This window comes from Paramisgurnus dabryanus, chromosome 8, assembly GCF_030506205.2.
Source record: "Paramisgurnus dabryanus chromosome 8, PD_genome_1.1, whole genome shotgun sequence".
Classification (NCBI taxonomy): Eukaryota; Metazoa; Chordata; class Actinopteri; order Cypriniformes; family Cobitidae; genus Paramisgurnus; species Paramisgurnus dabryanus.
In genome coordinates, this window is record NC_133344.1 from 43,693,340 (window position 1) to 43,711,678 (window position 18,339).

General features: G+C 35.4%; 2 protein-coding genes across 3 annotated transcripts in view; both read left to right on the plus strand.

The window, feature by feature from the left end:
* The window catches only part of cux1b (cut-like homeobox 1b), a 106,395-nt gene extending 104,717 nt beyond the window's left edge, over positions 1-1,678 (plus strand). For both annotated transcript variants that reach the window (XM_065281915.1, XM_065281916.1), the window contains exon 23: positions 1,060-1,678. In XM_065281915.1, the coding sequence (XP_065137987.1) occupies positions 1,060-1,111 (52 nt within the window). In that variant the 3' untranslated portion in view covers positions 1,112-1,678. The remainder of the gene's footprint in view (positions 1-1,059) is intronic.
* A 3,448-nt stretch (positions 1,679-5,126) lies between these two features.
* LOC135770598 (uncharacterized) lies at positions 5,127-7,477 on the plus strand. Its single transcript, XM_065280235.2, has 2 exons — positions 5,127-6,814; positions 6,977-7,477. The coding sequence occupies exons 1-2, from the start codon at positions 5,402-5,404 to the stop codon at positions 7,475-7,477; spliced, it is 1,914 nt and encodes a 637-aa protein (XP_065136307.1). The 5' UTR covers positions 5,127-5,401.
* Positions 7,478-18,339: the final 10,862 nt, after the last annotated feature.

Genomic DNA, 18,339 nt, shown 5'->3' on the forward strand with positions numbered 1-18,339 from the left:
GCAATCATCAGTTGGATGATGTTTCAGAGCTGAAACGAAGCTAATGCAAAAGTACTGACAAGATTAAATTAACTACACTATTTGTTGTCGAGTACTGTCTGAGGCACTTGCTGGTTTGTCAGATGTACGACAGCAATTAAATCATGCATCGGAGCAACATTACCGCAATACTGTTACAGATATTAAAGCACGGTCTCATAATTCAAGCATCTCCCGAGGTTCAGTGTACATAACACTTTTCTCATTTTTACATCAGTAATTTTCTTTTCTTTTACATTACATTTCAAATGCTGCCTATTTGTTTAGAAATAATGTTAAAATGTAAATGAATCACATCCCCACCTTATATTTTTTTACAAGAGTGCGATGTAGGCTATTCAAACACATACGCATTCATTTAAAAAGAGTTAAAAGAGATATTTTTAATAATGACTTGAAATAAAATTTAGTGGCTGTTTCCAGGACAAGGTTTGGATTAATCCAGGACTAGGCCTTGGTTATATTAGGTCATTTAAGTGGTTTTTACTAACAAACCTTACAAAAAACAATACTGGTGTGCATCTGATATTTGTTAAGATATGTCAGTGCAAGGTTTTTTAAATAAAGGCAGCTCAAACATCAACATTCTGGAAGTAGGATAAGACCTGTCAAAATTATACTTAAATTGCCTATAATAATTAGAATGCTGTATGGAAACTGAATAAATAATTACCTAATAAAACAAACTAAAAATGTAAAAAAATAATTTTATGATAAAACTACACATACACTACCGTATTAGAGTAAAGGGACACAATCATGCTGTCAATCATTCTCTTTCACTAAAGCCAAAGATGCAAGTCATCTTTTGGTAAAGTGTGATGATCTTCTGTCTGTAACTCACATTACAGTATATCGATTGTTAAATAAGCTCATGATTCTGTGTGCGTGTGTTCACTACTCACTCGCATGAGTTAAATGCACAGGTCACATTATGAGTATTTTCCGTCTGACTCACTTGTTACATATAGACTTTGTGTTGTGTTTGTGTGATTTCCATCTTCCTCTTTTTCACCTCAGGTACTCCGATCACCTGCACCGCTTCCATGAGGATGGAGACATGTGGCAGTAAATAAACCTTCAGTAGCAGAGAGATTCACATCACTCACATCAGCATCATTCTGTCAATCATTAAGTCCAAAAAAACAACTTTATTTAGTTTGTTAATGATAATAATTTAGTGCTTCTTTCTATTGATTTATCGGTACTGGGACTTGCTCATTTTGACTATATACTGGGTTATATGTATTTATTTTACAGGAATTTTTAAAGGTTTAATGTTATTGACAATATTTACTCTCTCTGGCATTTTTCTGATTTTGTCAAAGTTTTAAACTTTATCATCTCATTACAACCATTATTGTTCAATTCTGCTCCTTCTAATGAACATTATTATATAAATATTATTCTAACACCTAAATAAAAGCGAGAGGTTGATCTTTAACTTTTTGTTAGACTCCAGATGTAAAGATCTCCTAGATCATCAAATGAGAAAGTTAAACATACCATCATGGCACAATGATTATAAATGTAATTTTCATACTGTTTATTTAGCCGAGTCACTTTATATAGACACTCTAAAAAGCAAACAAAAAACTTTTCTGCCTTCCTGGGCTGCATTAAAATTTTGGTGAAGTTTTATGGCTTGTTTCTTTATGCATTGATGTAATTCATTAATTCAAACAATCTGTTTAATGTTTAAATGGTGGTGTCATGGTCCAAATCACTTAATAAGAGACACCGTTTGGACTGTAACTTTAAAACAGCAGGAAATATAAATGTCATAAATTATGTTACAGTGTATGGATGATGCTTTTATGTGAATCAGTCACATGAGTAAGGCTCAGAAATGAACATTATGACCCTATAACATCTGGGTGATAGTAGCTATTTCTGCTATGGTCTGGTCACACGGGATTTTTCATTCCTACTTGAAATACATATACATTATACATATACAAATACATTTTGCACATTCGCAAATCAGTATGCGAAGAGAGTTTCTTGCGTGTACAATGTTTTTTACAAATATATTGTATTTTTTGGATATTTTTCTTGCACAAACACAAGTACATAAATACAACTGCTTGAATCTGCTATTACGAGTTCAAAAACTCTTTTTCACTTGCAAGTTACAAGTTTCGCATGCTGTAGTACACCTGTTCAAGAGGTCAACATTGGGTTTGCTTGTGGAGATACCCATAAAGCAAACTCTACAGGGAGTGCTGATAAACAGTACTCAACCTCTCTGTCTTCCTCTCCCAAATTCCAGTTCACAGAAGATCTATTTAATGTCATACATTCTATGTTGTGATGCTACAAAACTTTTAGTCTCTTGTTTGGTGTCATTTTAATGGTCATGATGCGATGGTTAAAAAGGTCTAATTTCTGTCACTCTAAAAAAAGTATATCAAAGTTTAGAACTTAAGACATAGGGCCCTATTTTGACGAGCTAAGTGCATTGTCTAAAGCGTGTGGTCTAAACATGCGTGTCCAATTCCACTTTTGCTAATTAAACGATGGGAGGCACCGCCTAAACGTTCCTATTCTCCGAATGAGTAATGGGTGTTTTATGGGCGTAATAAACCAATGAGAGTCTCAGCTCTCATCCCCTTTAAAAGCCAGTTGCGCCTGGCGCCATGCCTAATCCTTAAAAAGTGGAATTTGTAAACTGAAAAACTAAGCGGAGGAAGAGATGTAAAAAAATTGTGTTGTTTAAATTTTTATTGAAATTGTAATTTTTTTGGATTAAAACCTTTTAAAAGCCCTTTTCTTTCAGTCATAGAAGTACAAATAGCAGGCTTTTAATTGCTGTAAATGTATTGATATCCGACATAATCATTGTAATCTCATAAAAGGTTTGCACTTTATTTGTAACAAACAAGAGATAAAGAATTTACAAACGCGCCGTTTCAGCACTCGGACAGCGACATGTTATTTTTTTTAAAGCATTACTTAAAAAAGTTTCTCATCTCACCGTATCCACAGGTACAGAGTCATCATATACAATAAATCTGTGGGGTAGCATTTAAAAAACGTTTAAAAATAGATGCATTTGTTTAAAGCAAAGCATTTATTAACTTACCAGGCTGCAGGTGAAGCAGCTCTTTGTGCCTTCTAATGTCTCCGGTCCTCATTTATGTCCAAGAGACTCAATAATAATCTTTACATTTTAACCCTTTAATTTTTCATATTTAAAAACGTTTTTGTGCTGCTGCGCATCCATGTATGTCAAACCCATGTTGTCGTCCCGTTTAAAGGCTCTATAGGTGCATACACTGCAAAAAATGACTTTCTTACTATTTTTGTCTTGTTTTCAGTAGAAATATCTAAAAATTCTTAAATCAAGATGTATTTTCTTGATGAGCAAAATGACCTGAGAAAATCATAGTAGTTTTTAGACCAAAAATATACAATTTAAGTGAATTTATGCTTAAAACAAGCAAAAATATCTGCCAATGGGGTGAATTTTTTTTTACTTGAATTAAGTGTTTTTTTTTCTCACCCCATTGGCAGATAATTTTGCTTGTTTTAAGGACAACTTCACTTAAATTGTATATTATTTGTCTTAAAACTAGACTTATTTACTTCATCAAGAAAAAACATCTTAATTTAAGAATTTTTAAATATTTCTATTGAAAACAAGACAAAAATACTAAGTAAGAAAGTCATTTTTTGCAGTGTACTAACACGCTCTTTAATTAACAAAAACAATATTGCGCCATGGTTTTTAGACTTTAGACCAGGGGTTTGTTGGTCAATGGCGTAGTCTATTTTAGTTGCCTCAAAATAGCAACGCGCCAACAATGCGCCTGAACACGCCTCGTTTTCAGACCAGAATGCCCATGGGCACAAATAACGTTTGCTATTTAAACAATGTGACGCTAAACGTGAAAATTATAATTGAGCCAGGTTAAAACTAGCAAAAGACACTTGCGTCGCGCATTGTGCTGCATTGCGCTGGGTGTATGATAGATATCTGTACTCCTGCGAGAGGTGTCACCTTCTGAAGAGATATAGATAACAGATGGTTAACAATCACATTTTGCTGCCTTTTAGGGTCACGAGAACCTGACCAACCAAATCCTGATTTCCTGACGAACCAAATCCTAAGAATTCTTGTCTCATTTTGTATATAAGGTGGCTTGGCAAGAGACTTGGGGAGGCATTCTGTAACCAGAAGCTTCCACACTGTATTAAAAATTATAAAGGAAATCTTTAACAAGAATCTTCCTAGACCACATTGTGTCTCTTTAATTGCCATTAATGATTTTTACTTTTATTTTCTATGCTGATCTTTTTAATTGAGTTTTAGTTGATCTTTTTCATTGATGAATTTGAGTAACCAAATGATTGATTTAAAGCAACACTATGTAGTTTCCATGTAAAAATTACTTACAGCTCCCCCATGTGGTTGAAAAGCACAACAGTGCCTGGTATCAGACACTCTTCTGCAGGCAGGGGGAGGTGCGGGGCTGTGTGCTCTACCCTCCACCGCCACTTTCAGGCTGAATCCGAAACCGCATACTGCCATACTATATAGTAGGCAAAAAGCAGTAGGCGAACGAATAGTATGTCCGAAACCTCAGTATACGTAAAAGGGTAGGCGAGAATTTTGGCGGGATTTTGGACTATTTCTCGTGAGATTCAGAGGCACGTGTACTTAAGTGTCGTCCGAAACCGCCTACTTACTGAAAATGTAGTAGGGGAAACAGCACGTGAACAGAGTAGTACGTCCGAATCCTCAGTATCCATAAAGTCAGTAGGCGAGAAATCCCCGGATGCCCTACTGAGTCCGCCCAGATTCTGAAGCGTGCATGGTGCCACGGGAAAGCAAAGCAATCGACCGGATACCAGCCAATCGGGTGATTTCGATACACACACAGGGCTGTTCCTCAGCACCATGACGCACAGACCCAGGATATACCACAAAGTGCTCAGCTGATTCATGAAAATAAAGCTGTAGAATTGTCACAGCTGTGTTAAGATGACAGTAAATAACGTAGATAACGTCAACATGGCAGATGCTGTCCATATTCAGTGTTGGCAGTAACGGCGTTTAAGTATAACGGCGTTAGTAACGGAGTTCATTTTTCAGTAACGGAGTAATCTAATTAATTACTTTTCCCATCGTTGCAACGCCGTTATCTTTACTGAGAATGTAAAGTGTTGCGTTACTACAATTTGGTTGAATAAAGCGCGAGGTGTCATGCTTTGGCTACACATCAGCTGCCTGGAGAGAGCAGGGGTGGGGATGATGACACCGTTTCAAATGCCATGATGATTGGCTGGGTGGGCGGTGCCCTGCTCACGCTGTCTCACTGCACGCGCTGACTACCAACACAAGACAGCGTGAGTGACAATGGCGATGAGCCGGGGAAATTCAAAGGTTGCGTTCGCAAACTGGAAGTACCGGCATTACTTCTCATTAATTGAAATTAAAGGCAAGAATGTTTACGTTACATGCACGCTATGCCCAGGAAAAAAGACTTTATCGACGTCTGCCTCAAGCAACTCAAATCTTATGAAGCACCTCACATCAACACACGCTAACACGACACTTGTTGCTGCTGCTAACCCAACCCCAGATGCAGCTAGCCTGAGCTCCAGCCAAGGAGACGGAGCCACTCTGTTAAAACAAGCAACGCTCGATTTTTCGGGTCAGCAACAGGTGACCAAGCCCGAGCTGAACACGTTGATTGCAAGGTATGTTGTTGAAAACATGCTCCCCCTGTCAACTGTGGTGTCTGAGTCATTCAGAGCGATCCTTGCTAAAATACCAATACGAGGAGGAGGAAGGGGGGTTGCCCCATGCCGAAACACTTTTGCTAAATTCATAGACAGTGAATATGAAAAAATGAATATTAAGCTCAAAACGTCATTTGAGGAACTTGAGTACATTTCAACTACAGCAGACATCTGGACTGCCCACAATAAAAGTTACCTGGGTGTGACAGCACATTGGATCAATCCAAATAACATGGAAAGAGAGAAAGCAGCTCTTGCCTGCAGACGGTTTAAGGGGCATCATACTCATGACGCCATTGCAGTTGAGCTTGACAATATACACTCAACATATGGGATAACACACAAAATCACAGCAACAGTGACTGATAACGGCTCTAATTTTGTTAAAGCATTTAAGAGGTACCAGCCACTTGAGGAAAGTGATTCTGAAGAAGACAATGAAGATGAGGTGACGTTTACAGACATTAATGCTGCTCTACATGCAACTGATGATAATGATGGTGATGTTGTGATCACTTTGCCCCCCCACAAGAGATGTGCATCACACACACTAAACCTGATTTCATGCACTGATGTTGAAAAGTGGCTGCTGTTAAAATCTGGAACAAAGGCTGTTTATAGAAGTGCTACTGCCAAATGTACTTCCCTATGGAACAAGACTAGTCGATCTGCTTTGGCTACTGAAACAGTTGATGAGTTGGTGTCAAAAAAGCTGCTTGTACCTTGTACAACACGATGGAATTCCTTCTATGATGCCCTGGCTAGAATCTGTGAAATATCCATGGTAGACCTTAACACCATTTCATCCAAATTAGGACTGGCAGCGATAACAGAAAGGGAACACCAGTTTTTAAAGGAGTACTGTACTGCGATGAAGCCCCTTACAGTTGCCTTGGATATACTTCAGGGAGAAGACAACTGTTTTTATGGTACACTCTTACCAACGATCGAGACATTAATGTTGAAGACAGAAGCCCTTAAAAGTGACCTGCAAATACTGAGAGACCTTCCTGATGCCATAGTCACAGTAAGAACTTGAATTTGATATTTTATTATTTGTTAAGTGAACATTGCTATAGTACACATAATAATAAATACAACTGCTACTAATTATGATAATAATAATAATAATAATATCACTGATTTGTTTTGATACATATATTTAATGTTATTATTATTATCATTTCAGTCTATCAAAACCAGATTTGCTGATGTCCTGGGAAATGAGGAGGCTATACTTGCTGCTGTAACTCTTCCAAAATTCAAACTTCGCTGGCTGCGTTCACAGGAGTTAAAGGATAAGGCTAAGGCAAGTTTGCTGGCAGAGTGCAGAAGAATTGTCCTCGACGAACCACAGCCAGGTCCCAGCACATCTTCACATTACACAGATTCAGCCAAAGAGAACGATTTCTTTTCCTTTGAGGAGGATGAGGAGGAAACTTCATCTTCAGCAGAAAACCAAGTGGCAGACTATATTAGATCTTCAGCACAAAACTTAAACTCTCTGTGTGAATTTTCTCTCATCAAGAAAATTTCACTACGTTACAATGCTGCTACACCATCTAGTGCACCTGTTGAGAGACTGTTCAGCCTGGGCAAGCTTGTCTTCTCTCCGAAGAGGAACAGACTGTCAGACAAAAGATTCGAAAAGCTTCTCCTCCTACGTTACAACCACTGGTTTAGTTGTTAGATGAGAGGAGTATTTTAGTATAGATTAATGTATTGTTCATTCTAACTGAGAACAAACAACATGTTAATCTACATACATAGAGAGTTGGATAGTGTTCTGTTTATTGTGCAATAATATATAGGTACAGAGATTTATACTACTTAATGGCCAGATCTTCCTTTGTTTGTTTACACAAGTTTACATTTGTTTGTCTTAGTTTGCACTTGATTGCAAAGTGTGTGAATAACTGAATATTATTTATTTTCAATATTTAATTTGTATTACTTTACTGAATATTTAAGAGTTGGATAGTGCTCTGTTAATTGTGCAGCATTATAGAGAAACAGATAATTGCACTAATTAAAAGCCAAATTTTCTTTTTTTTTTTTTATTACACAAGCTTACAGTTGTGTGTCTTAGTTCTGCACTTGAATGCAAAGTATGTGAACATTATTTATTTTCAATATTCAATTTTGTTACTGTACTGAATATTTAAGAGTTGGATAGTGTTCTGTTTATTGTGCAGTAGGCCTAATATACAGTTACAGAGATTTGCACTAATGGCCAGGTTTTCCTTTGTTTCTTTTTACCCAAGTTTACATTTGTGTGTCTTAATTTTGCACAATATTTATTTTTTACATGTTTTTATTTCTATGCATATATGGCAGGCTGCAATCTATTGAGTTCAAATAAATACCAAATGTTCTAAAATACTGTATATAGTGTTTTTATTTTTCAATCAGTTAATATACATTTTTGATATTAAAGATGTTATAGAACGTAATAGCGTTATACAACTTAAAAAATAACGTCACAGTTACTTTGCTGAGTAACTAATTACTTTTACAATGTGGTAACTGAGTTACTAACTCAATTACTTTTTGGGATAAGTAATTTGTAACTGTAACTTATTACTTTTTTAAAGTAAGATGACCAACACTGTCCATATTTAACGCGAACGTAGGTACTGTCTTAGCGCACGTTAAGTAGGTACCCAGTGAAATTCAGTACCTACACAGTATGCGATTTCGGATTCAGCCTCAGAGTGTGCTTCTAGCAGCTAGGAGGCTGCTCAGGTTGCAGCAACAGTACAATTTGTCCAGGTAAAAGTTGTTCTATCACTGAAATATTTTTTAAAGACATTATTTAAAGGTAAAAAATCTACATAGTGTTGGTTTAAGTGTAACCTGCCTGGCCAAATAAAATGTTAACCTTTTATGTTAAATTTTAAAACTTGTGAAACCTTTTATTATTAAACTTTTTTAAGTAATGCTTTAAAAAAAATAACATGTCGCTGTCCGAGTGCTGAAACGGCGCGTTTGTAAATTCTTTATCTCTTGTTTGTTACAAATAAAGTGCAAACCTTTTATGAGATTACAATGATTATGTCGGATATCAATACATTTACAGCAATTAAAAGCCTGCTATTTGTACTTCTATGACTGAAAGAAAAGGGCTTTTAAAGGTTTTAATCCAAAAAAATTACAATTTCAATAAAAATTTAAACAACACAATTTTTTTACATCTCTTCCTCCGCTTAGTTTTTCAGTTTACAAATTCCACTTTTTAAGGATTAGGCATGGCGCCAGGCGCAACTGGCTTTTAAAGGGGATGAGAACTGAGACTCTCATTGGTTTATTACGCCCATAAAACACCCATTACTCATTCGGAGAATAGGAACGTTTAGGCGGTGCCTCCCATCGTTTAATTAGCAAAAGTGGAATTGGACACGCATGTTTAGACCACACGCTTTAGACAATGCACTTAGCTCGTCAAAATAGGGCCCTATGTCTTAAGTTCTAAACTTTGATATACTTTTTTTAGAGTGAGTAAAAATGACTTACAGCTCCCCCATGTGGTTGAAAAGCACAACAGTGCCTGGTATCAGACACTCTTCTGCAGGTTTAAGTGTAACCTGCCTGGCCAAATAAAATGTTAACCTTTATTCATTTTAAAACTTGTGAAACCTTTTATTATGTTTTATAAATATACCGGAGGGGGTAGACTAGGAATAACCTTTACTAAAAAATATTATTGAGTTAATACCCACCATTGTAGATTGGAGGTAATGATTACTCAATCCTAATATAGATGGATCCTCATATTTTTATAGTGCGTTTGGATAAACCTCTGACTTTAATTTAAAGAGTAACTAAACCCCAAACCAACTTTTTTTAGTTAATGATCTGTAAGAATGATGCTTTATTAGTGCTGTTCATTGATTTTAGTAAGTTTTTTGACATTTGGATATAAAGTGTTTCAATACTACAATATATGGTGTAAAAACGTCTGAGTGCTGCCCTCTTGAGGTTGAACGGTGGCTACTGCAGTTGAATTTTCCTATTGGATGTTGGGTCCAAGAAATGACTCGTGACGTAAGCAGGTTCAAGCTCACCACGCCCTTGTTACGATGTCATTACACACTTAGTTCATCCCCTCTATCTCCGTTGGGATCTGCCCACTTTTCTTGCATTTTTCAAATATTGCAGTGGGTGGAGTCAGGCTCTGATCAGGGGTTTAGTTACGCTTTAAGGAAAAATGCCTCTACACCCAGCTGTAAGCACCTCCAGAGATGCATTTTATTCTCTGTGTAAATGTAATTTATTCTAAGTAATTAACAGAATGAAAATATATATATTATGATCAGCATCAGATTGATATTTATAACTTATAATTTAGAGTCAGATTATAATTTAATCACAGTCAGGTTATAATTTAATCACAGAGGTCAAATAAATAAATTGAAACCTAATAAATGGAATTATTCTTTCAGAAGCACTGAAGAACGTGAGTACACGAAATCCCTTCATCCACTCCATTGGTATCTGTTGTTGTGGGTGCAGAGTGGGTCCTTACAGCACCAAATATATCTGAATTAAAGGGTGCAGAAGTCATTTGTATTTGTACACGACGGCAAGCACTGTTCAGCTTTGCCCACCAGGTGGCACCTGACACTCACTGAAGCAGAGTTTATTTATTACCACCAACGTTTCAACAAGGTAAATCGCCTTTGGCTGCTTCCAAAAACTAAATTGCTGCCTTCTGAGGCAGCATTCAAAGTCAGGAAGGCATGTCCTAATCCAATGTTTTACTTTCTGACTCCTGAGATACCTCCATCATCCTGTCCCACAATTCTATGCGTGTGTGCGCATGGGGAATGTGATTGGTTGACCCTGGTCGAGTTCTAAAAAATAAAATGGCTGCCAAGAAAGCGATTGGAGCACAAATTTTGTGTAAATAAATGAAAATATTTTCACTTTTTTAACACCTTTAATTTGCATTTCTAGCTAGAAATTAGTATTGTAGTTTTCAAATATGTGATAAGTTATCTCAAAGGCGCTCTCTGTTTATGTTTAAACATGCTGCCTATAAAATGTGTCCCAAAGCGTCTTTCTGAGCTGCCTTTATGCCTCCGAAATCATTGCCCCACCATGAGGCAGCGAGGCAACAAGTCAGCTGCCTAAGTTTTCGGACGCAGACAGGGTCAAGGTATTATTTTCACCAAGTGGAGAACAGTATAAATAGGAGTGCTAATTAGATACAGGTGACGCTAATGACATCCAAAACTCCAATGATTCATTAGTAAACTAAATATAAAGTTTTTCATAAGTCTTAAACTATCAAATAAATAGTTTCACAAATATTAGCAGAAAATACACATGTATATTTCAATAAGATACAATATGATTTAAGTCCCATAAATTTTAATATCATAATACTGGCCAAAATTCTCATTTTATATATCCAAAAGGCCTTCTGTCTAAGTAAATTTTGGTCCAAAACCACCTATGTGGAAATATGCCATTTTAATTCCTCTTTAACAAAATTAAGTAATAGGATGATAAAGTTCAACAAAACGCAATACTTATAGCAAGTTTATATTTCTGCATATTACTGTGCTCCGATGTTTCACGATGCATTTTATATTCTCTATTGGTTTACATATGATTTACAACACTGAAATGTTATCAAATAAATAATCAGTTTTGTTTTTAGAACTTTTTTCTTTAATGGGAATTGATTTACACATGTGGGTGTGTAAAATGATACCTATTACTACATTGATTGAACCACACTGATAATTTCCTTCTCGGATCAGTGTTAAAGTGGTTTTTGTTGGTATACAGTAGATGGAGAGGAGTGGTCCAATATAACTAATTGATTGGCAATGTTGGGTGATTATCTTTTTAATTTGTTCCGCACGTTTGGTATATTTCGTAGTAAACATCACTGAAAAATCATTTTGATATGTTTATTTTTTTCTGCAATAAATCTGAGCGCGGGCTGAGCCATATTTTTTTTCCACAGCTTGTATTTGTTTGGGGGTGTTTATCCTTTATAATAGAAATATGTTTCCATATCATTACGATTCTTAATAAAATAATAAGGTCCACTACATATTCTTTTTAGTCAACATTTGACTAAGGAAGAATGTTCTTCAATGGTAACGGACGATAAGAATCTGCTCTCAAGAGTGTACAAGCTGTAGGTTTATTAAATAGATCTATATATAAAAATTACCCTATCGAATTATCCACAAGTCTAAAAAGCGGATTTTATTTGGGTAAGCATCCATGGTGAATGTTAAGATATCACAAAAAAACATTTAGACAATGATAGAAAGAATTGAGTTGTTCAGTATCCCCTTCAAAAAGACCAAATCATCTATATTAGTATATTCGAGGAAAGGCGTGATTTAAGTACACGTATTGTTCTTCAAAAAATTTCATATTTGTAAAAGAGGATGCAAAAGCACTCTTCAAGGCCCCACCTCTTCTTTGAATGAAAAATCGTACTGAAAGATAAAAATAAGTTGTTTTTTTTACAAGTATTATTATATAAAAAATTGATGGGACTTACATCATACAGGGTTTCTGCAGGTTTCACCAAGTCTAATTTAAGACTTTTTATGACATTTTTAAGGCCATAATGAATGAAATTTAAGACTTATATCACGACAATAAAGTCCAATTTTATAGTCCAGTGTACATGTATCCATGTGTTTTTTTTAGAACCTTTTATCTTTCATGACAAAAAACAAGATGTATTTTCTAGAGGGGTGACAAGACACTTGCTCTACAAGATGAAACAAGATTGGGTTCACAAGAATAATATCTGACAAGAATTTTACACTTTGCTGATATTAAGGTGAAGTTTTTCACCTTAAACGTCATACAAGGTTTTAAGAAATCCCCAATGATTAAATATGTGAAGAAAAATAGCATTTTTATAACCAATGTTATAACCAATCCTTGGGTGTTTTACTAACAGTTATTTTGGTAAATGATGATGATCAAGTAATAAGATATTTTTTGGTAATAAAAATAGAGCAAAATGGGAAAAAGCATGTACAATGACAATAATGAGACAATAATAATTGGTTCAAATAATGTATCAAAAATAAACACATGGTTTTATGTAACAACAATGTTAAAATATTAGGTCTGGTTACCCAGATAGAGTTTAGATGAATCCAGGACTAGGTCTTATTTATATTAGGATGTTTAAGGAGTTTTTAAATATATAACTTACAAAAAAACTTTACTGGTGTGCATCTTGAGACATCTTAATGGCAGGGAAATATTTTATGGAAAAATAGAAATAGTCAAATTGTTGAGACAGTGGCGCGTCTAATGCACAGGATATGTAAGCAGTGGGCTTTCATGCATGATAGAGTAAAAGACCACACCATTACATTCTTGTATATAATACTTAGATATTTACAACTTAGAATTAAACAAAGCTTTTAAAGTTTTAATTCAGAACTGTTAGAATTAATCAGCAAAGTATTACCTCTGTGCAAACGGGACATGCTTCGTTTTATTTGAATAAAATTTTTTGTATGTATTTGGGTTAATGTGGTTTTACTTATTTATTTGTATAATCGAGAAAGAAACCAGGAGTAAGGGAAATAGTGTGTAGTAGACCTATTATCAGATCCACCCTCCGGAGCAAAGGGGACGCTAATGCACCTATAAGCTGGATGTCAACCGCCGTTAAAAGAGAAGAACAAGACAGGCTTCGTTCGTTGGAACCAGGGGGGCAGGGTTTCATATTTTATTGAAGCTTCCCCTGGCGCCGCCATTGTTTAGCAAACCCCCACCTGCTATTAGCATCCCATTGACTCCCATTCATTTTGGCATCACTTTGACAGCGAATAACTTTACATCTAAAGCATTTAAAGACTCCATTTATCCATTAATTATTTCTAAAGAAACACGAAAATGTATAAAAGGCTCCATTACCATCTATCTTACATTATGGCCCAGTAGAAGCAGTTTTTGTAAAAATAGGCTAACGATTGCGTCATAACCTGTGACTCTCTGTCGCACAGTAGGGAAATTACCGTAAGGACTGGGAGAGCAGGCAGGCAATCTTTTACTGTCTATGAGGCAATCGGGTGGACGTGGAGGGATAATGTCAAGGGAGATTATTAATCAGAATACTTACCAAAATTTGCTCCTGTTCACGCTCCCCGTCTCTGCAAGATTCTGTGGGTGATTCAGATTTCTCGTGGCAAGTTTGAGTCTGCGCAGTATGCTCGACCCCCAGGAAGTGCGTGCTTCTAATTGACTTTACTTGTCTCCGTTGAATCCAATGGGGTCGCTGTGTCCATTTCTTTTACTGTCTATGGTTGGAACTTGGCAGTGGAGTCAAACGTTTATCTCAGGGCTATTCAAATCTTACCCTGGAGGGCCGGAGCACTGCATAGTTTAGCTCCAACCCTAATCAAACTTACCCACCTGTGATTGTCTTGTGATCATGAAGACCTTGATTAGCTTGCTCAGGTGTGTTTGATCAGGGTTGGAGCTAAACTATGCAGTGCTCCGGCCCTTCCGGCCCTATTTGAATAGCCCTGGTTTATCGGATGTCTGATGGAGCAGAAGCTGCGGTGCTTAAAACTGCTGATGCAGATGTTTAGCTTGTCCTGGTGCTCTTTAGGGCTACTCTGCTCTAGGCACAACAAAAAATGAGAGATGCCGGGTGTTTTCGACAGGTTTCTGCAGCAGCTTTATGTTTCTTACATTACATGTGTGCCACTAAAACTTAATCAGTAATCTGCTGAGAGGGGTAACAACCCTTACGAAAAAGAAGTTTATTCAAGTGTGATATAAGTATACTTCTTTTAAACTTTAAAATAAGAAAGTATACTTTCAGTTTAATTTTTATGTACTTCTCTAAAATGTACTTTAGGTAATTCTCAGAAATATACTTAAATTGTACTAAATTATACTTGACCTATACTGACCGAAATTATACTAAAGTATATTTGAAGAGTTTGGTTCCAAAACGCAATAAATCCATTTTGACAAATTTCAGTAAAAACGTGTTTTCTATACCAAGAAAGTGACAAGATGAAAACCCCTCTTTTCTGTTACAAACTTTCACATTGCATCTTTAGGTTATAAAAACATAAAAAATTCAAATCCATAACTTGATTTTCAAAGATTTATTATAAAAACGAATTATTTTTTTCCACAAAATGCAATAAATCCATGACACTTTTTTTCAAAATTTTATAAATCTATTCAATCAATGTATAAATGTGCATTCATTTTTGCCATTTTATATTTATTAAGTTGAACAGTTGTACAGAATGATGTAAAAAATAAACATTCTTGGCATTAATCAGAACACATACTTTGTCATATTAAGAACACTGTCATTGCTGCTGTAATACTTGACGTCGTCGCTTAACATTTTTCACAGCGATCAGCTGTGATTCTCGCTGACTTTGAGTAAAATTATGGAAAGTTTTTCATAAGATCCCCTGGGGTCAATGTGTTAGCTATGAGTGAAGCTAGATGCTGTCGGGAAAACAAGGGATCATCTCCCGAGTGCCTCTCGCGTAAATGATTAGATATTGATGTCTTACATTTCTTTCCCGTCACAGAAAGCCACCACAGGTTTATCAATACTGTTAAAGTATTATTTTCTTTTTGTTTGTTTGTTGATCACGAAGTACAAAGTAGATGAGGAAAACTAGGACTCTGTGTACTCAACGCGCCACCATTGTTTGTTTAAATTGCGTGGAATGGTGCGCTGTAATATGTGGAGCGGATTTATTGCGTTCTGTAAAAAAGGAGGAGTGCCGTTTATTGCGTTTTGGGAAAAAAGGGAGAAAAGATGACAGAATAACACAGCGGATATTGGATTTTGCGTAAAATTAAGAATTTACTTTTAAATACTGACCTGATATAATACTGATTTTGGCAGTAACTCATTTTTTTTTTCAAAAATGACCTTTATTGCGTTTTGGAACCAAACTCTTAATTTGGCCTATACTTGTTTACTGACATATACTTAAAAGTATAAAGTAAAAATGCAACAACGAAAGCTACATCAGAAAAGCTGCAAAAAGCCATATGAATAGTGAAAAATAAATATACTTTATTGTATTTCAAGTATATTTAACTTTGCAATAGTACATTACAAATATACTTATAAAGAAATGTACCATCTTTGAATATATTGAAAGTATGCTTACAACATATTTGCTTACAATTAAACTTTTAACATATTTCAAAATATTTATAATTTAGTATACAGTATTTTCTAAAAGTACATACTTGAAGTTCTGTGCAATTTTTAAAGTATACTAATTTGAACTTATTTTAAAGTTTATTTAGGTATACTTTATCTGTTAATCTTATCATTATAATAATGCACTGACAGCATATTTATAAAATACATTATTTAGCATCCTTTAGAAACAGTATATTTTTAGGAAAATTTTGAAAGTATAGGTAGTGTACAAATGTATATTATCTTTATGGAGAATCTTTAGTGTTAGTAAACTAGTATGTTATTAATTTAGTGCTGCAGGTATACTTGCAAGTATTATTTTACTACACTTTTAGTTAACTAGTGTACTCATACTGAAAGTGTACATGCAAGTGTTCTGTTAGTGTACTCTTAGTGAACTAGTAAGTTACTAATTGTGTGCTGCAGGTATACTTGCAAGTACTATACTTTTAGTTAACTAGTAGTTTACTACTCAACTTTACTTTAAGTGAACTTAACATCATACTATAAATATATATATATATATATATATATATTGCACTTAAAGTACAATACAATGTTCCTGTTTATACATTTTTATACTTGACATATACCTTTTAATTGTACTTTCAATTTGAAGCTAAATCTTTCGTATGCTATCAGTGAGCTAATCAAACAAAAATAATAAATAAAAAATCATAAATATATATTATATACTCACTTCCAACATTTGATATGTTATCTATATTCTATTGTGAATAAAATATAAGTTATGAGATTTGTAAATTATTCCATTAATTTTTACTCACAATTTCTACAGTGTCCCAACTTTTTATAATTTGAGGTTGTATATATATATATATATATATATATATATATATATATATATATATGGCTGAATCCCCTGAATATTTACTTTCGTTCTGGACTCTATTTACCATAATCCCGCATACCTGGACTGATTACTCTGCCACCTGAAACTCATTGGACAGCCTATATAAACTCTCTGGAAACATTCAGTCAGTGCAAAGTCTTGATTTGTACCGGCTGTCATTGCTGAGCGGTTTGCCTGCCTGCTTGCATATCTATCTGTATTTATTGATCTTTATCTGTTTTACCCGGTTTATGAGTATGTTTGTTGCCTTCCCTGCCCCTTTTGCCTGTTTCATGACTACGAGATTTGCCTGCCCTACATTGCTGTGTTTGCTGTTGTTTGACCTTGCCTGTTGGAATATGAGTGTGTTTAATAAAAACCTGCAGATGGATCCTCAGTGTCAAAGTGCTTTGTTACACAAGCAGTATACAAAAAGTAACCTACTAGTTTACTAAGAGTACACTTTCAGTATATGACTAGTAAACTACTAGTTAACTAAAAGTATATTAAAAGAACACTTGGAAGTATACCTGCAGCACACAATAAGTAACCTACTAGTTTACTAAGAGTACACTAACAGAACACTTGCATGTACACTTTCAGTATATGTCTAGTAAACTACTAGTTAACTAAAAGTATATTAAAAGAACACTTGGAAGTATACCTGCAGCACAAAATTAGTAACTTCCTAGTTTACTAAGAGTACACTAACAGAACATTTGCATGTACACTTGAAGTATAAGTCTAGAAAACTACTAGTATACTCATGAGTTCACTTGCAGTACAAATGAAGAACTAATTGTGCACTAGTTGTACACTTAAAGTTGACTACTCTTACACTTATAGTACACTTAGAAGTATACTTTTATATACTAAAACTGGGCCAATTTAGTCCCAAGCGGTATTCGTATTCTACATAAAGTATACTTAAAACTATACTCCAACATTAGTTAAGTATACTTAATAAAATGAACTTGAAGTATACTTCTTTTTCGTAAGGGCATCCAATCTGGAATCCTCATCTGGCACCCTCTTGCAATGTGTGGAATGGACCTTTTAGCCACCTTTACCTTTACCAACATATTTCCGCTGCACATGCTTCTCTAGGCGCGCAGAGCAATAGGTCATCTACATATTGCAACAGTACCACGCCCTCCGGCAGGGTGAGCTGGCTGTTTGCCTGGGCTTCGTTGTAAATCGTAGGACTAACGATAGCCCCGGCAAAGGTGAGTGAACGTGAATCGGCGGCCGGCGAACATAAAAGCAAACCAAAACTGGCTGTCCGGATTCACCGGGAAGGAGTAAAACGTATTGGAAATGTCCACTGTCGTATAAAATGCTGTATTCTGTGGTATTTGTGACAGGATGGTATAAGGGTTGGGCACGTTCAGAGCCTTTTGCTTCTACAGCCGCATTTACTGCCTGTAGATCCTGTACAAATCTCCACTCAGTGGGCTCACCTTTTTCTCTAATTTTCTTTACCGGAAATATTGGGGTATTTACC